This window comes from Amblyraja radiata, unplaced genomic scaffold (assembly GCF_010909765.2).
Source record: "Amblyraja radiata isolate CabotCenter1 unplaced genomic scaffold, sAmbRad1.1.pri scaffold_582_ctg1, whole genome shotgun sequence".
NCBI lineage: Eukaryota > Metazoa > Chordata > Chondrichthyes > Rajiformes > Rajidae > Amblyraja > Amblyraja radiata.
Window position 1 is genome coordinate 17,462 of NW_022630632.1, and position 25,208 is coordinate 42,669.

The following is a 25,208-nucleotide window of genomic DNA, read 5'->3' on the forward strand; positions in this document are numbered from 1 at the left end:
TCTGTGACTAGTGTAGCTGGGACATGTTGGCCAGTATGGGCAAGTTGGGCCGAAGGGCCTGTTTCCACACTGTAACACTCTATGACTAGTGTAGCTGGGACATGTTGGCCAGTATGGGCAAGTTGGGCTGAAGGGCCTGTTTCCACACTGTAACACTCTATGACTAGTGTAGCTGGGACATGTTGGCCAGTATGGGCAAGTTGGGCCAAAGGGCCTGTTTCCACACTGTCACTCTGTGACTAGTGTAGCTGGGGCATGTTGGCCAGTATGGGCAAGTTGGGCTGAAGGGCCTGTTTCCACACTGTCACTCTGTGACTAGTGTAGCTGGGGCATGTTGGCCAGTATGGGCAAGTTGGGCCGAAGGGCATGTTTCCACACTGTGTCACTCTGTGACTTTATAATTAAAGCAGGTATTCTCCACGTGAGTGAACACTGCCCGGCATTCCCACGGCAAGGAACGGATCCACTTCCGGCTGGGAATCTGTGCCAGCATTCGGCACTGATGAAGTGTGAGTGATCTGTGGCGTTCCTGGCCTACGTCAGTTATCACAGCCTGCACGCAGCAACCAGAGAGGAAACGGATTTCCTCCAACACCTCATCTATCAAACTAACGTGTCCACAGACTCCAAACACAAATTAAATCCCTCAACTCTACCCCAGAGCCCGAGGTGTGATTTACTTGTAATCTTCCCCCTCTGATTCACAAAATAACGGCTCCCACTGCACTGGTCCCTACCTACGGCATGGTGGCGCAGCGGGTAGAGCTGCTGCCTCACAGCGCCAGGGACCCAGGTTCCATCCCGACTACGGGTGCTGTCTGTACGGAGTTTGCACGTTCTGCCCGTGACCTGCGTGGGTTTTCTCCGGGTGCTCCGGTTTCCTCCCACACTCCAAAGACGTACAGGTGTGAATTGAATTGAATTGAATACATTTTGTTAGCCAAGTATGTACGGTAAACATACAAGGACTTTGCTCGCGAGTAACAACATGATATACAGTAGACAATTAAAAGTTAATTGCCTTCAGTGAAAATTGTAAATTGTCCCTAGTGCAGGGGCCGGCAACCTACGGCCCCCCGGGCCCAATGTGGCCCGTAACCCGGAATCATCCGGCCCGCTGACTTCCATCATCACCGGTACCTCCCGTGCCCGAGGCTGCGGCGCCCAGCGCGGTGACGCATGGACACAAGGAGGCCCGCGCTGGCGGCTGCAATGGCGGAGCTGCCTTACAGCGCCGAGCGCGGACGAGCGCCGATCCGCTCGGTGATCTTTGGTCAGGATCGGCGTTGTCAATAGGCCGGGGACGAGTGAGTATAAGTGTTCAAGTGAGTTTATTGTCATGTGTCCCTGATTAGGACAATGAAATTCTTGCTTTGCTTCAGCACAACAGAACAAGTTTGCCGATCCCTGCCCTAGTGTGTGTAGGATAGTGTTAGTGTGCGGGGATCGCTGGTCGGCACGGACTTGTTGGGCTGAAGGGCCTGTTTCTGCGCAGTATCTCTAAAATAAACTAAACTACAGGAAACAAAGAGAGACCATTGGGGACCAGATGAACACATGTAACATTGTCGGTGACCTTTAGGTGGCCACTCTTGGCATACCTTGTGCATGGTACACAAAGCGAAGCATCTCACCGTGACATGTGATGATACAGTATCGGTCACTCATTCATTATACGATCCCCTCAGGTTCTACCACTCCCTGCACACACTAGGGACAATACAGAAGCCAATTAACCAACAAACCTGCACGTCTTTGGAGTGTGGGAGAAAACCGGATCACCCGGAGAAAACCCATGCAGGAGAACATACAAACTCCGTACAGACAGCACCCATAGTCAGGATGGAACCCGGGGTCTCTGGCGCTGTGAGGCGGTGGTTCTCTCTCCTCGCTCCACGCAATAAATGCATGACTGCCCCGTGTACTGGCCTACCTTGCACACCCGTGCAACCCTGGAGACGATGGTCCTGTCCGACGTATGACTGTCCTCCGTCGCTTCCCGGAAGAAAAAGTAGATCTTGTCATCGTCTGGGTTGAAGGTGTCGGCAATGGGGGCGGCTGCGATGAACTTGGCTTCTGTGAAGAGAGTCTCTAGGTCAGACACGCAGAGACGTAACGTAGGTACCACGCACGGGATCTCATGCTTTGAAGAGGGAGTGAAGAGAGCTTTGGGTTCCAAATATAAATAAAGTTCACTTCACTTCAGTTTAGTTTAGTTCAGTTCAGTTTAGTTTAGTTTAGTTTAGTTTAGTTTAGTTTAGTTCAGTTTAGTTTAGTTTAGTTTAGTTTAAAATCATGAGAGAAATAGGTTGTCGACAAAAATGCTGGAGAAACTCAGCGGGTGAGGCAGCATCTATGGAGTGAAGGAAAAGGCAACGTTTCGGGACTAATAGATCGGATAGACACACAGAGTCTTTTGCCCAGAGTAGGGGAATCGAGAACCAGAGGACATAGATTTAAGGTGAAGGGGAAAAGATTTAATAGGAATCTGAGGGGTAACTTTTTCACACAGAGGGTGGTGGGTGTATGGAACAAGCTGCTGGAGGAGGTAGTTGAGGCTGGGACTATTGGAAAGTTTAAGAAACATTTAGACAGGTACATGGATAGGACAGGTTTAGAGAGATATGGGCCAAATACAGGCAGGTGGGACTAGTGTAGGTGGGACACGTGGGTCAGGTGTGGGCAAGATGGGCGGAAGGGCCTGTTTCCACACAGTATCACTCTCTCTATGACATGGAGAAACATCAGAACATCAGTGGAGACTGTGCACCAATCCACATGCTAACCATATTCTAGCCTGGTCCACATGTGTCCACACGGACTCTTGGCCCAGGTCATGAGAGCTTACAGTTCAGTGTAGTTTATAGTCACGTGTACCGAGGTACAGTGAAAAGCTTTTGTTGCGCGCTAACCAGTCAGCGGAAAGACAACACATGATTACAATCGAGCCGTCCACAGTGTACAGATACAGGATAAAGGGAATAACGTTTAGTGCAAGGTAAAGCCAGTAAAGTCCGATCAAGGATAGTCCGAGGGTCACCAATGAGGTAGATAGTAGTTCAGGACCGCTCTCTGGTTGTGGTAGGATGGTTCAGTTGCCTGATAACAGCCGGGAAGAAACTGTCCCTGAATCTGGAGGTGTGCGTTTTCACACTTCTGTACCTCTTGCCCGATGGGAGAGGGGAGAAGAGGGAGTGGCCGGGGGTGAGACTGGTCCTTGATGATGCTGCTGGCCTTGCCGAGGCAGCGTGAGGTGTAGATGGAGTCAGTGGAAGGGAGGTTGGTTTGTGTGACGGTCTGGGCAGTGTGAGGTGTGGAGGTGTGGATGGCGTGTGGACTCACTCACCGTTGAGCCAGTAGTGTTCTGACAGGTCTGTGCGGATGTAGTTCTGGTGGGTCGATGGCCCCAGGGAGCGGGTGAACACGGTGTCCCTGCCGTGGAAGTCCGACACGGTACCTGCGTACAGGTGTTCACCTGGAGAGAGACGGGAGAACAGAACTCACGGTTGTGTCAATGTGTAGATTCACATCACTACAACCAACATCCCAATTAGTCCACGTGGAAGAAAGAACTGCAGGTGCTGGTTAATATCGAAGGTATTTACCTTGTACATTTCTCACCTTCTTCAATACAGCCACAATCTCTGCCACACCATCCTGAACTACTATCTACCTCATTGGTGACCCTCGGACTATCCTTGATCGAACTTTACTGGCTTTACCTTGCACTAAACGTTATTCCCTTTATCCTGTATCTGTACACTGTGGACGGCTCGATTGTAATCATGTGTTGTCTTTCCGCTGACTGGTTAGCATGCAACAAAAGCTTTTCACTGTACCTTGGTACACGGGACAATAAACTACACTGAGGGGCTACAGTTAGGGAGAATTTATTTTAAGTCTCACAGCCAATCTAGTAGACACAGAGTGCTGGAGTAACTCAGCGGGTCAGGCAGCATCTGTGGAGAACATGGATAGGTGTTTCACAGAGTGCTGGAGTAACTCAGCATCTGTGGAGACAGGGAATGGGTGAAGTTTCAGGTCGAGACCCTTCTTCAGACTGGTTAGGGTTAAGGGAAACACATTGTTCTTTATCTCCTCACATCATCTTTAATTTTTGTTTCCCTTATCCCGAACCAGTCTGAAGAAGGGTCTCGACCCGAAACGTCACCCATTCCTTCTCTCCAGAGATGCTGCCCGTCCCGCTGAGTTACTCCAGCTTTTTGTGTCTACCTTCGGTTTAAACCAGCATCTGTAGTTCCTTCTTACAGATTAAATCTGGTGTTCTTATGCTTGGTTTACCTGGCACTGACTAGAATTACACCTCTGCAGGGTGCTGTTTGTTTCATCTGCAAAGTATATGAAATAATTCTGAAACAGTTGTTAAGTCTGACTGGCGTAAGCTGCTTGAAATGTTATCTGCCCGGATATTTTATACGGTTAGATTCCTGGTGAGAATGAGGGCATCATTACTCACTGTAGCAGAGGTCACAGAGTCACAGAGAGATACAGCGTGGAAACAGGCCCTTCGGCCCAACTTGCCCACACCAACCAACTTGCCCCATCTACACTAGTCCCACCTGCACGCTCTTGGCCCATATCCATCCAAACCTGTCCTATCCATGTACCTGTCTAACTGCTTCATAAACGTTGGGATAGTCCCAGCCTCAACTACCTCCTCTGGCAGCTGGTTCCATACACCCACCACCCTTTGTGTGAAAACGTTACCCCTCAGGCTCCAATAAATCTTTTCCCCCTTCACCTTAAACCTATGTCCTCTGGTCCTCGATTCCCCTACTCTGGGCAAGAGACTCTGTGCGTCTACCCGATCTATTCCTCTCATGATTTATACACCTCTAAAAGATCACCCCTCATCTTCTTGACTCCAAGGAATAGAGTCCCAAGGAATGGAGGTCAGTAACATGAAAGGACATTGCGGGGAGAGTGTAGAGAAGATTTACGAGGATGTTGCCAGGACTAGAAGGTGTGAGCTACAGGGAGAGGTTGAGCAGGCTGGGTCTCTATTCCATGGAGCGCAGGAGGATGAGGGGTGATCTTATAGAGGTGGATAGATTCATGGTGGCACAGCGGGTAGAGCTGCTGCCTCACAGCGGCAGAGACCCGGGTTCCATCCTGACTACGGGTGCTGTCTGTACAGATGGGGGGGCTGGGGAATGGTGGGTAATGGGGGGGTGGGGGTGTGTAGGGGGGGAGACAGTTCTTGGGGATGATCAGCCATGATCACATTGAATGGCGGTGCTGGCTCGAAGGGCCGAATGGCCTACTCCTGCACCCATTGTCTATTGTCTATTGTCTATTGTTCCTTACCTGTGAGCACTGAAGCAAACGGCTGCAGAGGGTCGAAGGGACACTTCAATCGGCCAGATTCCAGACTGTTGACTTCCAGCTGAAACACCGGCTCCTGATAAAAATGAAAGATGACATCTCAGCAACGTGTGGTGAATGAATGAATGAATGTCTTTGTGTTGGGCACGTACTGGCGGAGTAGGGTGACTGCCCGCTGATATGAAAGTCTCTTGGAAGGGAGATGATGGATGGGGTGGGCTACACACACTGCCTCACCTTGCTACACATCACTGGCTGCAGTGGCTCGAGTTACTCACCTCTGCCTGAGGACCCATCCGGATATAGGCACACATGGGGTGAAAGGCCCCCGTCCCACAAGCGTAGACATGGGTGTTGTTGTAGATGTGGAGAACACGGATGAAGTTTGCACAGTCCCGCTGTTTGAGAAATGGGAAAACATCATAAGCAGAAATAATGCCAAGGCAGTGATCGTCACAGAGTGCTGGAGTAACTCAGCGGGTCAGGCAGCATCTGTGGAGAACATGGATAGGTGACGTTTCACAGAGTGCTGGAGTAACTCAGCGGGTCAGGCAGCATCTGTGGAGAACATGGATAGGTGACGTTTCACAGAGTGCTGGAGTAACTCAGCGGGTGCAGCAGCATCTGTGGAGGACATGGATAGGTGACGTTTCACAGAGCGCTGGAGTAACTCAGCGGGTCAGGCAGCATCTGTGGAGAACATGGATAGGTGACGTTTCACAGAGTGCTGGAGTAACTCAGCGGGTGCAGCAGCATCTATGGAGCTAAGGAAATAGGCAACGTTGCCTATTTCCAGAAGGGTTTCGGCCCGAAACGTTGCCTATTTCCTTAGCTCCACAGATGCTGCTGCACCATAACTCAGCGGGTCAGGCAGCATCTGTGGAGAACATGGATAAGTGACGTTTCACAGAGTGCTGGAGTAATTCAGCGGGTCAGGCAGCATCTGTGGAGAACATGGATAGGTGACGTTTCACAGAGTGCTGGAGTAACTCAGCGGGTCAGGCAGCATCTGTGGAGAACATGGATAGGTGACGTTTCACAGAATGCTGGAGTAACTCAGCGGGCCAGGCAGCATCTGTGGAGAACATGGATAGGTGACGTTTCACAGAGTGCTGGAGTAACTCAGTAACCAGAGATGCTGCCTGACCCGCTGAGTTACTCCAGCACTCTGTGCTTAGATCAGGTTTCAGCATCTGCAGTCTCTCGTCTCTCTGGTTGGGTGTAGATCAAACTACAGTTTATATTCATCATTCTTCTCAGCATTGAGTGTAATTTAATTCCACATTAAAGTTAGTAACTCCTGCATGCTGTCTGTTGGATGTTAATTCTCCCCGCTCTCTTAAACCTCAGCAAGGAAAGCAGACAGAATTATTTCAAACTAAGGTTCGTCGAAAAGAAGAGAAAATCTCTCCCCTCTGCAAAGTTAATAAATAACATCCTTTAACTCTTGGCTTTTATTCTTCAATCTTTCACAGGTACTTAAAAAGCCATTGATAAAACCAAGGAATTGTTCCTAATGCCCGATCTGCAAACATCAAGGATGCGGGCCACAGTCATTGTTGCCTGGATGGAGCCCAGATTGAGCCCTTGTCTTGATTTTATTTTAATGAGTTCACAGTCAGCTTTTAACTAAACGCAAACAGAAAAGTTCTATATAATGAGGGACTAAAATTCAGAACAGTGAGAGCGACTTCTCCATGCTCGAGGGGCTGTGACAATGGATCCATACAACATTGCACTTCATTTGCTGAAACAAAGATGAATTATTTTCGTTATTAAAGTGGTGATGACAGAAGAGAGCTGGGGGCTGGAGCGCTGAAGCCTGCCTCTCGCACGTTACTCTTCAATAAACCCTCAACCCCTAGCTTCAGACCACTGCCCCCCTGACCTCCCAGCACCAGGGGACAAGCCTGAAGCTGCCAACTGAACGTGTTTCATTAATGTGACCCTTGGCACCTGGCAGCGAGAGGCTGCATTCATCAAGAGGGCACCACTCCTTTCCCTCCTCACCCCTGGGGCTGTGGGGGGGGGGGGGGAGTGGCAGAGGAGGGGGGCAGGAAAGCTCTCACTTACTTCCTTGGGTCAAAGCTGATGCTCGTTTTAAAAGTTTCATTTTCACACAAACTGCAATTGTTCCTCTTGTCTCCACACAGCAGGGAGGTTGAGTTGCAGTTGTACAAGGCGTTGGTGAGGCCACGTTTAGAGTGTTGTGTTCAGCTCTGGGCACCGTGTTATAGGAAATATGTTGTCAAGCTGGAAAGGGTGCAGAGAGGATTCGCCAGGACTAGAGGGTGTGAGCTACAGGGAGAGGTTGAGCAGGCTGGGTCTCTATTCCATGGAGCGCAGGAGGATGAGGGGTGATCTTATAGAGGTATACAAAATCATGAGAGGAATAGATCGGGTAGATGCACAGAGTCTCTTGCCCAGAGTAGGGGAATCGAGGACCAGAGGACATAGGTTTAAGGTGAAGGGGGAAAGATTTAATAGGAATCTGAGGGGTAACATTTTCACACAGAGGGTGGTGGGTGTATGGAACGAGCTGCCAGAGGAGGTAGTTGAGGCAGGGACTATCCCAACGTTTAAGAAACAGTTAGAAAGGTACATGGATAGGACAGGTTTGGAGGGATGTGGGCCAAACGCAGGCAGATGGGACTAGTGTAGATGGGGCATGTTGGCCGGTGTGGGCGAGTTGGGCCGAAGGGCCTGTTTCCACACTGTATCACTCTGTGACTGATCCGTCCATGGAGACAAAGATGAATATCAACAATGCACATTTAAATTCAGCAATTTTCTGGGACTTTTTAATGAGATTTGCACTGTTGCCAATAATTTCAGCTTATAACACAAAATATATTTTATGGATATATTATTTATAGATATTATGTAATATAATATATTTCCATGGTTCTGAGTAGATTATTGTGGAAACTTTTTTAACTCTATTTAGGTTTATGAGAATGATCCCAGGAATAAGTGGATTAACATATGAAGAAGGGTCTCCACCCAAAACATCACCCATTCCTTCCCTCCAGAGATGCTGCCTCTCCCGCTGAGTTACTCCAGCTTTTTGTGTCTGTCTTTGTGTTAAACCAGAATCTGCAGTTCATTCTTACAACATATGATGAGTGTTTGTCGGCACTGGGCCTGTAATCGCTGGAGTTTAGAAGGATGAGGGGAGACCTCATTGAAACTTACCGAATAGTGAAAGGCCTGGATAGAGTGGATGTGGAGAGGATGTTTCCACTAGTGGGAGAGAGGTCACAGCCTCAGAATTAAAGGACGTTCCTTTAGAAAGGAGATGAGGAGGAATTTCTTGAGCCAGAGGGTGGTGAATCTGTGGAATTCATTGCCACAGACGGCTGTGGAGGCCAAGTCAATGGATATAAAGTACATTTTCATTTGGTATAAATGAAAATTGTGCCTAGTGTGTGTAGGATAGTGTTAGTGTGCGGGGGTCGGCACAGACTGGGTGGGCCGAAGGGCCTGTTTCCGCGATGCATCTCTAAACTAAACATATGTCCCTGTGACATAGATATCTCCAGGCACCTTCTCATCCTTGCTTCCATCATCCAGTCAAGTCAATAGTTGACCTTCAATCTAATCTCTGCTCACAGTTCATTAGGTAGATTGTACAACACAGAACAGTCCAGCACAGGAACAGGCCCTTCGGCCCACAATGTCCGTGCCGGACATGATGCCAAGATAAACTAATCCCCTCTGTCTGCATGTGATCCGTATCCCTCCATTCCCTGCATATCCACGTGCCTGTCTAAAAGCCTCTTAAACACCACTATCGTATCTGCCTCCACCCCCACCCCTGGCAGCGCGTTCCAGACCCCTGCCATTCTATGTGTAACACATCTCTTTAGACTTTAAACTTAGAGATACAGCAGGGAAACAGGCCCTTTGGCCCATCGTGCCCACCCCGACCAGCGATCACCAAGTTCACTGACCTATAACACATCAGGGATAACTTACCAAAGCCAATTAACCTACAAACCTGCACGTCTTTGGAGTGTTGGAGGAAACAGAAGCACCAGGAGAAAACCCACACGGTCACAGGGAGAACGTGCAAACTCCGTACAGACAGCACCAGTACTCAGGATGGATCGCAGGGTCACCGGCGCTGTGATGCAGTAGCTCTACCCGCTGCGCCACCGTGCCGCAACATTCTCTATTCTCACATGAGTGTATGAGTTTGTCCCGGAGTGCGGAGGCTGGGCAGGGATACTTACGAAGGGATGTTTCCCTGTTAGTCTGCACATGTCCACTGTCTCCTTGCTTCCGGGCCAGTGAATCTGAAAAATTAAATCAGGGGTTTAAGATGAGAAGTCAATGAAATGTAAAGCTTTAGTTATTCACTATCGAGCAGTGAGTAAGTCTGAAATTCAATCAAGAGTTGACTTCCCCTCCCAAGTCAAAGGACAACCTGGCCCCTGATGCCTCCACCAACTGGGTATCCTGGAAGCCAGTGGGATATCTTTAGTTTAGTTTAGTTTAGAGATACAGCGTGGAAACAGGCCCTTCGGCCCACCGAGTCCGCACCGACCTGCGATCCCCGCACACTTGCACTACCCTACACATGTTACGAGTCGATTTACAATTATATCAAACTAATTAACCTGCAAACCTGTACGTCTATGGAGTGTGGGAGGAAACCGAAGATCTCGGTGAAAACCCACGCAGGTCACGGGGTGAACGTGCAAACTCTGTACAGACAGCACCTGTAGTCAGGTACTGCAGATGCTGGTTTACCAAAGATAGACACAGAGTGCTGGAGTAACTCAGCGGGTCAGGCAGCATCTGTGGAGAACATGGATAGGTGACGTTTCACAGAGTGCTGGAGTAACTCAGCGGGTCAGGCAGCATCTGTGGAGAACATGGATAGGTGACGTTTCACAGAGTGCTGGAGTAACTCAGCGGGTCAGGCAGCATCTGTGGAGAACATGGATAGGTGACGTTTCACAGAGTGCTGGAGTAACTCAGCGGGTCAGGCAGCATCTGTGGAGAACATGGATAGGTGACGTTTCACAGAGTGCTGGAGTAACTCAGCGGGTCAGGCAGCATCTGTGGAGAACATGGATAGGTGACGTTTCACAGAGTGCTGGAGTAACTCAGCGGGTCAGGCAGCATCTGTGGAGAACATGGATCGGTTCTTGTCTGAAGGGTCCTGACCCAAACTATTGCCTATCCATGTCTGTCTTTGATTAGTTATTTATTGGTCACTCATCCCTGTGGGGCCAATGTGGGTAAGGGGTCACAAATACCTCACATCAGGTCTCAATGAGACCACTATTCCAAGCATAGGACCACTAAATGGGCTTAAACCCCATGAAGACTCTTAAAAGCATTGCTGAATGTACCATCATGCGGGGCATTACTCCTGAGAAATTACACAGGGCAATATCTCGAAGAAATTGTGCCCTGCACAACTACTGAGATATTATGGAGGACATTATTTCTACATAATTGTGTCATTTATAATTAATAAATATGGTCATTTAAAATACAATTTACTGCTAAAGCAATTACAGGAATAAAAACTGAACATTAACCAAACGCCAACTCTGCTGTGATCCATTTATACATTTACTTTAATAGTCTACATTGAAGTTGTACATTCATAGATATGTACGGCACAGAAACAGGCCCTTCGGCCCATCTTATCCATGCGGACCAAGTTATCATACTGGGCTAGTTCCATTTGTGGGGAATTTGCCTTAATTCCTAAAAACCCTTCCTTTCCACATATCTGATCTAGGTCATAAGTAATAGGAGCAGAATTCGGCCATTCGGCCCATCAAGTCTACTCCGCCATTCGATCATGGCTGATCTACCTCTCCCTCTCAACCCCCTTCTCCCCGTAACCCAGACACCCAAATGTCAGTTAAAACTATTTGGGATCTATGGCAAACAATTGTTAAACTACAGAGGGTGGTGGGTGTACGGAACGAGCTGCCGGAGGAGGTAGTTGAAGCTGGGACTATCGCAATGTTTAAGAAACATTTAGACAGGTACATGGATAGGACAGGTTTAGAGGGATATGGGCCAAATACAGGCAGGTGGGACTAGTGTTGATGGAACATGTGGGCAAGTTGGGCAGAAGGGCCTGTTTCCACGCTGTATCACTCTATGACATGGAGAACCATCAGAACATCAGTGGAGACTGTGCACCAATCCACATGCTAACCAAAGGGCCTGTTTGTTTCCACAGCTCCATGACTATGACTCAGTCCAGTTTAGTTTATTGTCACGTGTACCGAGGTACAGTGAAAAGCTTTTGTTGCGTGCTAACCAGTCAGCGGAAAGACAATACATGATTACAATCGAGCCGTCCACAGTGTACAGATAGAAACATAGAAAATAGGTGCAGGAGTAGAGGCCATTCGGCCCTTTGAGCCTGCACCGCCATTCAATATGATCATGGCTGATCATCCAACTCAGTATCCTGTACCTGCCTTCTCTCCATACCCCCTGATCCCTTTAGCCACAAGGGCCACATCTAACTCCCTCTTAAATATAGCCAATGAACTGGCCTCAACTACCTTCTGTGGCAGAGAATTCCACAGATTCACCACTCTCTGTGTGAAAAAAAAAATTCTCATCTCGGTCCTAAAAGACTTCCCCCTTATCCTCAAACTGTGACCCCTTGTTCTGGACTTCCCCAACATCGGGAACAATCTTCGGATACAGGATAAGGGAATGACGTTTAGTGCAAGATAAAACCAGTAAGTTCTCTAAATAATGTAATGGTTCTCAGTAACAAACTTGTTGCTGACAGCAAACATTTGGGTCAAAATTACAGTGTCTGAGCCAAAGGGAACTTGATCAGAGACATGACATCGTCTGTAGTTGAGCGTGTTGTATGTCCGATCCATACTGAGGGTTGGTGCGCTAATGTTCAGCGCAGTCGCTCGTATTTTTAAACTTCCTGGCGCGAGTGTTACGGACAAAGAAATATTGTGCTGTGGGTTGTTGAGGCTGATTGGTTTTGGCATACAGTAGTTGGCGGAGTTTTGCAACGTAAACCAGCTGGATACTTGGCCCAGGAGGGCTGCAGGAAAACAAACCATTTAATTGGGGAGCAATAAAGTGGAGAAGGAAGTTTCACTTTTAGTTTACTTTAGTTTATAGATACAGCTCAGAAACAGGCCCTTCGGCCCACCGGGTCCGTGCCGACCAGCGATCCCCGCACACTAACACTATCCTACACACACTAGGGACAATTCATAATTAACCTGGAGTGTGGGAGGAAACCGGAGCACCCGGAGAAAACCCACGCAGGTCACGGGGAGAACGTGCAAACTCCGTACAGACAGCAACTGTAGCCAGGATGGAACCCGGGTCTCTGGCGCTGTGAGGCAGCAGCTCTACCCGCTGCGCCTCCGTGCTATCCCACCGTGAAGGGTCTCGAGCCAAAAAGTCACCTATTAGTTTTCTCCAGAGATGATGCCTGACCCGTTGAGTTACTCCAGCACTCTGTGCCTGTACAAGAGACAGTACTCTGTTACACTAAGCAAAGGGTTTGAAGTTGCAGATGAAATGTCAAGATAGGCTTGGTGTTCGGTGTCTCCCTGCAAGATTCACCCCCATCGCCATCTCCTGAAATACAACTCCATGAATCCAGCAGAACCCACCCCTGTCAAGTAGTGAGCCATGCATCAGTCAGATGTCCGTCAGCAGCCAGCCCTTGTTGTTGCAGGAGATGCCGGAACAAGGAGAGCGTGAGGCAGGGAGCGAGCACTGGGAATGGACATGAAGAGGCAAGAAGGGGCCGGAAACATGGCCACGCACAGGGGCGTCACGGTGGTGCAGCGGTAGAGTTGCCGCCTTACAGCGCTTGTAGTGCCGGAGACACGGGTTCCATCCCGACCACAGGCGCTGTCTGTACGGAGTTTGTACATTCACCCCGTGACCTGCGTGGGTTTGCTCCGGGTGATCCGGTTTCATCCCACACTCAATAGACAATAGACAACCGGTGCAGGGGTAGGCCATTCGGCCCTTCGAGCCAGCACCGCCATTCAACGTGATCATGGCTGATCGTCCCCAATCAGTACCCGGAGAAAAGACATACAGCTATATAGGTTAATTGACTTGGTAAATGTGAAAATTGTCCCTAGTGTGTGTCGGGTAGTGTCAATGTACCGAGATCACCGGTCGGCATGGGCTTGGTGGGCCGAAGGGCCTGCTTCCATGCTCTATCTTCAACATCTAGAAACAAACTTGTGAATGGCCTCAGTGTAATCTACTCTTACACTCTTGTACTGAGGTATGGTTGTGCTTGTGTCGAGCAAGATTGTATGTTTGGTTTAGTTTAGAGAAACAGCGCGGAAACAGGCCCTTCGACCCACCGAGTCCGTGCCGACCAGCGATCCCCGCACACTAACACTATCCTACACACACCAGGGACTATTTACAATTTTACTGAAGCCAATTAACATACAAACATGTAGGTCTTTGGAGTGTGGGAGGAAACCGGAGCACCCGGAGAAAACCCACGCAGGTCACGGGGAGAACGTGCAAACTCCGTATAGACAGCACCCATAGGAGATGAGGGGGAATTTCTTTAGTCAGAGGGTGGTGAATCTGTGGAATTCATTGCCACAGTCGGCTGTGGAGGCCACAAGTCAGTGGATATTTTTAAGTTTGCATTGACCGATTCTTGATTAGTGCGAGTGTCAGAGGTTACGGGGAGAAGGCAGGAGAATGGGGTTAGGAGGGAGAGATAGATCAGCCATGATTGAATGGTGGAGTAGACTTGATGGGCCGAATGGCCTAATTCTGCTCCTATCACATGACCTTATGAAGTGCTGGACTGAGCGTGAGGATGGGCCAAATCTCTTCAATGTAAACCAGCGTTAGGCCCAGACTTCAGGAGGCTTATGGCCTGAGTTTTGGTCCCTGCAACAGGGCCGAACGTTACAACTGACCGTTTGCCCGCGGGATAGGGAGTGGAGGAAACAGGCGGGCAGCTATTTCCATCCTTGGCTCTGGTTGGCACGGCCGTGTGTTTCGCTTGGCCGCGGTGCAAGCCGTGAGTGTTTGCACAGTTGGGTGGGGGGGGGGCGGTGAGACCCTGGCAAGCACCGGCCCAGAGCAAACACTTGGCTGACACTCAAAGCCACAACTAACTCTGCAAGCAAGCCAGCGCACACTGATATTCTGTGTCCCACAGCTCACAAGTTCATAAGTGATAGGGGCAGAATTAGGCCATTCAGCCCATCAAGTCTACTCCGCCATTCATTCATGGCTGATCTATCTCTCCCTCCTAACCCCATTCTCCTGCCTTCTCCCCATAACCCCTGACACCCGCACTAGTCAAGAATCTATCTATCTATGCCTTAAAAATATCCACTGACTTGTGACCTCCACAGCCGTCTGTGGCAATGAATTCCACAGATTCACCACCCTCTGCTGGAGAAATTCCTCCTCATCTCCATTCTAAAGGAACGTCCTTTAATTCTGAGGCTGTGCCCTCTGGTCCTAGACTCTCCCACTAGTGGAAACATCCTCTCCACATCCACTCTATCCAGGCCTTTCACTATTCGGTCAGCTTCACTGAAGTCCCCCCTCATCTTTCTGAACTCCAGCAATTTCATCGTTGCGAGGTTTACGGGCGTGACTGTGCCGATCTCTGCCTCGCCCGAGACCCGTACTGCGCATGGGACGGATACGACTTCTCCCGCTGCATCTCCTCCTCCCCAAAACGGTGGGACGAATAGCAGAGTCCTGGAGTCAGACTGCTTGGAAAACAGGCCCCTTCGGCCCACCGAGTCCGTGCTGACCAGCACAGTCATAGAGTGATACAGCGTGGAAACAGGCCCTTCGGCCCAACTTGCCCAGACTGGCCAACATGTCCAAGCTACACTAGTCCCAGTGCCGACAAACGCACATCATATGTTAGCCCTCTCATTGCTGGGATCGTTCTTGTAAACCTCCTCTGGAACCTCTCCAGAGCCAGCACATCCTTCCTCAGATATGGGGCCCACACTGGGCGGTGATATCAGGCCCACCGCCACTGCACGGCACACAGACAGGAAAAACTGAGCTAATTAAACAGCTGCACACAACAGGCCGGCACGGTGGTGCAGCGGGTAATAATAATAATAATGGATGGGATTTATATAGCGCCTTTCTAATACTCAAGGGTAGAGCTGCTGCCTAACAGCGCCAGAGTCCCGGGTTTGATCCTGACTACGGGTGCTGTCTGTACAGAGTTTGTACGTTCTCCCCGTGACCTGCGTGGGTTTTCTCTGCAATCTCCGGTTTCCTCCCACACTCCAAAGACGTGTAGGTTTGTAGGTTAATTGGCTTGGTGTAAATGTAAAAATTGGCCCTCGTGTGTGTAGGATAGTGTTAGTGTGCGGGGATCGCTGGTCGGCACGGACTCGGTGGGCCGAAGGGCCTGTTTCTGCGCTGTATCTCTAAACTAAACTAAACTAAATGTGAGGAAGTCAACAGATCGTGCCACCAGTGTCCCGGCTCTGGGTGAAGAATGATGATGGGAACCTACAAGGGTGTGGGTGGGTGTATGGAACGAGCTGCCACGAGAGATAGTTCGCTCTCTGCGTGTGATTATCAGACAGACGTCTATCGCTGCCGTGGGACCGCCCGGTCCGCTATAACATCGACAACAAGGTCGTTGAACTCAACTTTGCAAATCTTTTTAAAAAGGCATAAAGAAAATGTTGAGCTTTGGAGGCCAAATTTATAAAATTAATCATAGTTTGCTGATTGTTTGTCAGTTTGGTCTTGTTCACTAATCAACTGGTGACCATTTATTTAAGGTAATTGGGGTGAGAGGGAGAGTAATCGCTACATACCAGCGTTGGATATCCCCACTGTGTTTCATTCCCTTCCACAGCTGGAGCTTGAACCCAATTATACTGCAGGAATAGTGGAATGTGGACAGGAGCTTATTGCTGACTTGACTTGTTATCACGGGAGGCCTTGGTCTATGCTGGGCCAGTGTTCCTGAGCCTCTGGAGCTGGGCTTGGCCAGGCCACAGGGCACTTCATATTCATACACTCATAGAGTGATGGGGTCACAGCGTGGAAACAGGCCCTTCGGCCCAACTTGCCCACGTGTCCCATCTAGGAGGTAGTTGAGGCAGGGAATATCACAACGTTTGACAAACATCTGTCCAGCTGCTTGCATAGTACAGGTTTAGAGGGATATGGGCCGAACGCGGGCAGGTGGGACCAGTGTAGATGGTATGTGTGGGCAAGTTGGGCAGAAGGACCTATTTCCACACTGTATGACTATGATTCTATGATTCTATGGGTCTATGGAGATGAGGAAAAACCCCTTCACCCAGAGAGTTGTGAATTTGTGGAATTCTCTGCCACAAAAGGCAGTGGAGGCCAATTCTCTGCTTTCAAGGGAGAGCTAGATAGAACTCTTAAAGATAGCGGAGTCAGGGGATATGGGGAGAAGGCAGGAACGGGGTACGGATTGGGGATGATCAGCCATGATGACATTGAATGGTGGTGCTGGCTCGAAGGGCCGAATGGCCTACTCCTGCACCTATTGTCTATTGTCTATGACTCTATGGGTGTGACAACGGCTCGATGACACTATGACCCCATGATGGTTTGGCTGCGGCAGATATTCTCTGACCTTCCTGATGTTTTTGTTCAGGTCGTCCAGGTTGAGCAGGAAGATGTGGTCCTTGGCTCCCAGCAGCAGCTTGCCTCTCTCCTCTTCGATGAGAAGGGTCTGGAAGTCAAAGCCCTCCGCAGACCCCAGGAAGGAGATGCAACTGTTGGAGGTCAGCAGGTCTGTGGGAGAGCAACAAGAGGCTTGCGTTATGTCAGATGCGTGCACGCCTCAACACCTACAGTGGCTCCACAGTCACCGTCTGCGTGTTAGTGAAGGGTTGCCAGAGTCATGGGTCGGGGCGTTGAGTCAGGAAGTCACGAGGCAGCTCTGTCGGACTTTGGTCAGCCCGTGTGTGGAGCTGTTCTGGTCGCCCCCATTACAGGAAGGATGCGGGGGCTTTGGAGAGGATGCAGAGGAGGTTGACCAGAACGATGCCGGGGTTAGAGGGTGTTAGCTTCAGGGTGAGGGTTATTATTGCCCCTGTCCCACTTGGGAAGCCTGAACGGAAACCTCTGGAGACTTTGCGCCCCACCCAAGGTTTCCGTGCGGTTCCCGGAGGTTGCCGGAGGTTGCAGGTAGTGGAAGCATGTAGGGAGAACCCCCGGGAACCTCCGGGAACCGCACAGAAACCTTGGGTGGGGCACAAAGTCTCCAGAGGTTTCCGTTCAGGTTTTCTAAGTGGGACAGGGGCATTAATGTTTGGAGGTAGTTGAGGCAGGGAATAACACAAGGATCGGGCAACATTTGTCCAGGGTTAAACCCTACTGCAAGGTTGGACAGGGTTGGACTGTTTTCCCTGGAGAGGGGAGGGTTGATAAACGTAAATAAATGATGAACGGCACAGATATTGACAAGACGGCTCGAGCAGAGCAACCCTGGACGTGCTGGGCCCAGAGATGGATCTGTAATCACACATTACATTCGCTCCACGCGTATAACCCTCTACCCCAACCACTGTGGACGGCTCGATTCTGATCACGTATCGTCTTTCCGCTGACTGGTTAGCACGCAACAATGAAGCTGTTCACTGTACCTCGATACACGTGACCATAAACTAACCTAAAATCAGATTATAAATCCCAATCATTTCCCCAGGGTGGAGATGTCCAGCACTAGAGGGCGCAGCTTTAAGGTGAGAGGGGCAAAGTATAAAGGAGATGTGTGGGGCAGGTTTTCTTACACAGAGGGTGGTGGGTGCCTGGAACGAGCTGCCAGGGGTGGGGGTGGAGGCAGATACCATAGTGGTGTTTAAGAGGCTTTTAGCAGCACGTGGATATGCAGGGAATGGAGGGATACGGTTCACGTGCAGGCAGAGGGGATTAGTTTAACTTGCCGTTCATGTTCGCATTATTCATAGTAAGCAATTTATTAACATTTAAAAGACATTTCAACAGAGGAAACCGGAGCGCCTGGAGAAAACCCACGCAGGTCACGGGGAGAGCGTGCAAACTCCGTACAGACAGCAAGCAGCCGTAGTCAGGGTGGAACCCGGGTCTCTGGCGCTGTGAGGCAGCAGCTCTACCCGCTGCGCCCCCCGTGACACCAGCTAAAGCTATAAACAAAAGCTAGAGTTTAAAGCCACAACTAAAGGTGTTGCCGCTATTTAGTTTCCCACTGGTGGGTGAACGCCCCTCTTTCACAGGAGACCATCAAAGACTTTGTTCTGCTAACTTATTGTCCTCCTGTCACTGAGAGAGATTGCAAAGTGGTTCTAATCTAACGCTGATTGATAGATCAGAGAAGGGGAACACAGACCTGGAAGCACAGACATCGGGAACTGTGCCTGGAATTTCCCTGCCTGAATCCTCTGGACTCAACATCATCCAGTCCCGTCAAACAGACCATTGTCTGTGTCTGACACTGAGCTATCAGGTGTTCACACAAGGTGACCCTAGAGAGCTGCAAACACAATGCCCGCTTCCTGACACACCAACGTGACGATTCAGGTTACCTGCCCCTTGTCCCTCACTGTCAGTCACACTGGCAAATCAAGACAGACACAGAGTGCTGGAGTAACTCAGCGGGTCAGGCAGCATCTGTGGGGAACATGGATAGGTGACGTTTCACAGAGTGCTGGAGTAACTCAGCGGGTCAGGCAGCATCTATGGAGCTAAGGAAATAGGCAACGTTTCGGGTCAAAACCCTTCCGGGTTTCGGCCTGAAACGTTGCCTATTTCCAGAAGGGTTTCGGCTCGAAACGTTGCCTATTTCCTTCGCTCCATAGATGCTGCTGCACCATAACTCAGCGGGTCAGGCAGCATCTGTGGAGAACATGGATACACAGAGTGCTGGAGTAACTCAGCGGGTCAGGCAGCATCTGTGGAGAACCTATCTACCTCATTGGCGACCCTCGGACTATCCTTGATCGGACTTTACTGGCTTTACCTTGCACTAAACGTTATTCCCTTTATCCTGTATCTGTACACTGTGGACGGCTCGATTGTAATCATGTATTGTCTTTCCGCTGACTGGTTAGCACGCAACAAAAGCTTTTCACTGTACCTCAGTACACGTGACAATAAACTCAACTAAACTGAACTGATCATTATCGGCATTCCCTCTCTCTCTCTATCCCTCCCCCACCCAAGTTACACCAGCTTCTCGTTCTCACCCAACAAACAGCGAACAATGGCCTGTTCCCTTTATCATCGTTACTTTGTGCGTATCGTTCATTCATTGTTCTTTATCTCTCTACATCACCGTCTATGTCTTTTGTTTCCCTTATCCCTAACCAATCTGAAGAAGGGTCTCGACCCGAAACATCACCTATCCATGTATTCCAGAGATGCTGCCTGACCCGCTGAGTTACTCCAGCACTCTGTGTCCATCTTTGATCCATATCCATACCGATAAGTCCATTACACAGATGACCTCTCAGTGCTAACACTTAAGGGCCTGTCCCATTTGGGCATCATTTGCGCGTCATTTACGCAACAGGCCGGTAGCGACTGAGGTGTGAAAATCGTCTAGCAGTACGACAGTCGCGCGCCAAGTGCTCGTGGGCCCTGCTTCTTTTGGGAGCCATTTGTGATGTTGTTCATACTTAGTCCGATATCCGTGGCAAGGATTTTCCCAGTGAAAAAATTTTCAAAACTACGCACGCTTTATACCCGGGTGGTCATGTGGTGTGGCGCGCAAATGGCACGTTGACAGCATACGGGCGGCGCATGGTTACGGACGTTGATGCACGGTGACACATAATAAATTAGCATAGGCAATGTTCGTGCGACACCGTGCGTAACTATGCGTCACCACACGCTACACGTACGGCGTCAGTACGTCAGCGTGTACCATCAGTACGTCAGCGTGTACCATCAGTACGTCAGCGTGCACCATCAGTACGTCAGCGTGTACCATCAGTACGTCAGCGTGCACCATCAGTACGTCAGCGTGTACCATCAGTACGTCAGATCAGTACGTCAGCGTGCACCATCAGTACGTCAGTGTGTACCATCAGTACGTCAGTGTGTACCATCAGTACGTCAGTGTGCACCATCAGTACGTGCACCATCAGTACGTCAGTGTACACCATCAGTACGTCGGCATGTACCATCAGTACGTCAGTGTGTACCATCAGTACGTGTGTACCATCAGTACGTCAGTGTACACCATCAGTACATCAGCGTGCACCATCAGTACGTCAGCGTGCACCATCAGTACGTCGGCGTGTACCATCAGTACGTCAGTGTACACCATCAGTACGTGCACCATCAGTACGTCAGCGTGTACCATCAGTATGTCAGCGTGTACAAGGGATACGTCACGCAGGAGGCGCGCGAGGATTTTGAGCGCCAAACAATTTTTAGGATGTTGCGTAAATGACATGCAAATGACGGCCAAGTGGGACAGGCCGTTCACTGTCTGTCACCTGGTCTCACTGCATGACCCTTCATCAAATGCAATGACGGTCTTAATGAAAGGACACGCATCTTATCAGGACAGGTCATTGCTGACAAGCTGAGCTCTGCACACATTATTTTCTGATCATTCAGATTGGCAACTGGGCTGAATCCAACCCTTGTGTGAACTGCTTTGACCTCTGGTCATCGACAGGGCATTCCCATTGATGGACGGTTCCCACAGATGATGCTTCATTCCATGCTATCCCACAATAGCTCTCTCAGAAGACACAAAGTTCGGAGAATATAAATCAATTGATTATTGATCTGTTGATGTCTTTGGGAGCACGGCCGGCCGGTAACTGAACTGGACACGACGCCAAACAAAGTCAGAGGCTGAATTCTTTACTTCATCTTACGTTGCAAAGAATGTCTGGGTCATTTAGTGCCTCGTGTTAAAGACCGCCGATGGATATAGTGCGTCATTAAAGCATCGGTGTACACAATGCCGTGTCAAATTTGTGGGACTCTTCCAATCAAGACTTCCCTGTCGATCGTTTCAGTTTGGTCTTTGCACGGTGAACTTTGAACCCGCGCACGGTGTAAGCCCCGCGCACATCAATCTGATGAAACTCCGCTCACAGCAGCGCTGCCATGATGCAGGCAGATGCGATCACCTCCATACATGCACACTCTTCACTTTATTGTCAATACACACAAAGTGCTGGAGTAACTCAGCGGGTCGGGCAGCATCTGTGGAGAGAAGGAATGGGTGACGTTTCGGGTCGAGACCCTTCTTCAGAAGAACCTGACCGATAACTATACCACGCAGATGGTGGTGGGTGTATGGAAAGAGCTGCTAGAGGGTGTACTGTAGCTGAGGCATTCAAACAGGTAGAAGTCCCGACCCAAAATCTCCACAGATGCTGCCTGACCCGCTGAGTTACTCCAGCACTCTGTGAAACGTCACCTATCCATGTTCTCCACAGATGCTGCCTGACCCCCTGAGTTACTCCATCACTCTGTGAAACGTCACCTATCCATGTTCTCCACAGATGCTGCCTGACCCGCTGAGTTATGGTGCAGCAGCATCTATGGAGCGAAGGAAATAGGCAACGTTTCGGGCCGAAACCCTTCTGGAAATAGGCAATGTTTCGGGCCGAAACCCAAAAGGGTTTCGACCCGAAACGTTGCCTATTTCCTTAGCTCCATAGATGCTGCTGCACCCGCTGAGTTACTCCAGCACTCTGTGAAGCGTCACCTATCCATGTTCTCCACAGATGCTGCCTGACCCGCTGAGTTACTCCAGCACTCTGTGAAACGTCACCTATCCATGTTCTCCACAGATGCTGCCTGACCCGCTGAGTTACTCCAGCATTCTATACTGGCCCGCTACCAACTACACAGGGGCCTTAATGGTTGGAAGAGTAAGAGTAGCTAGAGATTGTGTTACTGGATTAGTAATGCAGGCGCTGCAGAAACACAAGCTCAAATCTCCCCATGGGACCTGGAATTTCAGCTAATTAAATAAACCTGGAATATAAAAAGCTGCAATCAGCAAGAATGGACAGTAACCTGCCGACTGTCGACATCTATCAGATTAACCCGTGTCTTTATGCAAGTGAACAGCTCCTCACTCAATACAATAAAATGATGAGGGGCATAGACAGGGTCGACAGTCAGAACCTTTTCCCCAGGGTGGAGATGTCCAAGACTAGAGGGCGCAGCTTTAAGGTGAGAGGGGCAAAGTATAAAGGAGATGTGCGGGGCAGGTTTTTTTACACAGAGGGTGGTGGGTGCCTGGAACGGGCTGCCAGGGGTGGGGGTGGAGGCAGATACGATAGTGGTGTTTAAGAGGCTTTTAGACAGGGACGTGGATATGCAGGGAGTGGAAGGATACGGATCACGTGCAGGCAGAGGGGATTAGTTTAACTTGGCATCAAGTCCAGCACGGACATTGTGGGCCGAAGGGCCTGTTCCTGTGCTGGACTGTTCTATGGTCTATGTCTACATGTGCCATGGCCACAGGATTGGTGTAGACTTGGGTCCACCCTGTGATGAAGGCCATGTGCAAAGTAAAGGTGACATGGGACAGGCCACATTTAGAGATCTGGGCGCCGTGTTACAGGAAAGATGTTGTCAAACTGGGAAGGGTGCAGAGAAGATTTTTGTCAGGACTCGGGGGTGTGAGCTACAGGGAGAGGTTGAGTAAGCTGGGACTCTATTCCATGGAGCGCAGGAGGATGAGGGATGATCTTAATATAGAGGATAGACACAAAGTGCTGGAGTAACTCAGCGGGACAGGCAGGATCTCCAAAGAGAAGGAACGGGTGATGTTTCAGGTCGAGACTCTTCTTCAGACTCTCCACACAAAACGTCACCCGTTCCTTCTCTCCAGAGATGCTGCCGGTCCTGCTGAGTTACTCCAGCATTGTGTGTCTACCTTTGGTTTAAACCAGCATCTGCAGTTCCTTCCTACACATGATCTTATAGAGGTGTACGAAATCATCAGAGGAATAGATCGGGCAGACGTACAGAGTCTCTTTGCCCAGAGTAGGGGAATCGAGGACCAGAGGACATCTAAGGTGAGAGGGGAAATACTAAATAGAAAGCTAAAGGGCAACTTGTTTACACAGAGGGCGGTGGGAGTATGGAGTGAGCTGCTGGAGGAGGTAGTTGAGGCTGGGACTACTGCCTCCACCACCACCTCTGGCAACAGTTCCAGGCACCCACCAGTCTCTGTGTAAAGTAACTTGTTCCTGCACATCCCCTGTAAACTTTGTCCCCTCGCACCTTAGAGCTACTCCCTTTGACATTTCCATTTTAGCAAGGACTTGGTCAGACAAGAATGGGAGCAAATATCAAAGTCAGTGCGTAGCAACGGGGGTCATGGGGTCAGGGAGCAGGGTTGCTAAAGTAGCCAAGATGTCTCATGTTCCTTTGTAACAAATCAGCAGAGCCTCAGATCAAAGGCAGTGCGAGGAATCTCACTCCAGTCCACCTACTGAGTGCCTCTGACCTGCTGGACCTTGGTGGCCGGAGGGGTGAGATGGCCCGAGCCTACAGAATGGATGGCTGGATGTTCTCTACATCAATGGAGACCCTCGGACTGTCTTTGATCGGACTTTACTGGCTTTACCTTGCAATAAAACGTGATTCCCTTTATCCTGTATCTGTACACTGTGGACGGCTCGATTGTAATCATGTATTGTCTTTCCGCTGATAGGCATAAAAAGCTGGAGTAACCCAGCGGGATAGGCAGCGTCTCTGGAGAGAAGGAATGGGTGGCGTTTCAGGTCGAGACCCTTCTTCTTATACCAATGTAAAGCACTTTGGCCAACGAGAGTTGTTTTTAAATGTGCTATATAAATAAAAGTGACTTGACTTGACTTCTTCAGACCGCTGACTGGTTAGCACGCAACAAAAGCTTTTCACTGTACCTCGGTACACGTGACAATAAACTGAACTGGATGTCAACCTTCTGCGCGAGCCAAGCCTGGTCATGTTGGGTTTGCAGGAGGAGGTTTGCTTTGATCTCTAATTAGTTTGGTTTTTCTCGTCTAGCCTGCCGAGGTACAAATGTTTCAAGAAATCAGAGACACAAGAGGCTGCAGATGATGGAAACTGAAGCAAAATGTGTGTTGGAGTTCCATTGAGTTCCTCCAGCGCTTGTGCTTTGCTTAAAATTCCAGCGTCTGCAGTTCCTTATGTCTCAGGTGGACAAGAGTGCTGGAGAAACTCAGCGGGTGCAGCAGCTTCCATGGAGCGAAGGAAATAGGCAACGTTTTGGCCCGAAACCCTTCTTCAGACTGAAGGAAATAGGCAACGATTTTCCAGCATCTGCAGTTCCTTCTTAAACAAGTTCCTATACTGTCTCAATTAGATCTTTGTTTTGTTGAAATCGTCCCTATCAAGAACTAACCCCTCTCTTCTGAAACAACCGGAACTGTTCTAAAACAGGGCGGCGTGGTGGCGCAGCGGGTAGAGCTGCTGCCTCCCAGCGCCAGAGACCCGAGTTCAATCCTGACTGTGGATGCTGTCTGTACGGAGTTTGTACGTTCTCCCTGTGACCTGCGTGGGTTTTCTCCAGGCGCTCCGGTTTCCTCCCACACTCCAAAGACGTGCGGGTTTGTAGGTTAATTGGCTTCTGTAAAATTGTTCCTAGATAGGCACAAAATGCTGGAGTAACTCAGCGGGACAGGCAGCATCTCTGGAGAACATGGATAGGTGACGTTTTGGGTCGAGACCCTTCTTCAGACCGAGAGTCAGGGGAGTGGGAAACGAGAAATGTAGACGGTGATGTAGATATAGAACAAATGAATGAAAGATATGCACGATGAATAAAGGAGACAGGCCATTATTGGCTGTGGGCCGCGGTGAAAACGAGTTATGACCTATCTTCTCCTTCTTGCAAATGAAAA

The 25,208-nt window shown here is 49.6% G+C and overlaps 1 protein-coding gene across 1 annotated transcript in view; it reads right to left on the minus strand.

Moving 5' to 3' along the window:
* LOC116970155 (semaphorin-3D-like) overlaps nucleotides 1–25,208 on the minus strand; it is a gene marked incomplete at its 3' end in the record, with an annotated part of 58,484 nt that overhangs the window by 15,287 nt on the left and 17,989 nt on the right. The window contains exons 3-8 of the mRNA XM_033016866.1: nucleotides 16,967–17,127; nucleotides 9,582–9,644; nucleotides 5,625–5,744; nucleotides 5,329–5,422; nucleotides 3,347–3,475; nucleotides 1,934–2,076 (exon numbers count right to left, since the gene is read on the minus strand). Of these exons, the coding sequence (XP_032872757.1) occupies nucleotides 1,934–2,076; nucleotides 3,347–3,475; nucleotides 5,329–5,422; nucleotides 5,625–5,744; nucleotides 9,582–9,644; nucleotides 16,967–17,127 (710 nt within the window). The remainder of the gene's footprint in view (nucleotides 1–1,933; nucleotides 2,077–3,346; nucleotides 3,476–5,328; nucleotides 5,423–5,624; nucleotides 5,745–9,581; nucleotides 9,645–16,966; nucleotides 17,128–25,208) is intronic.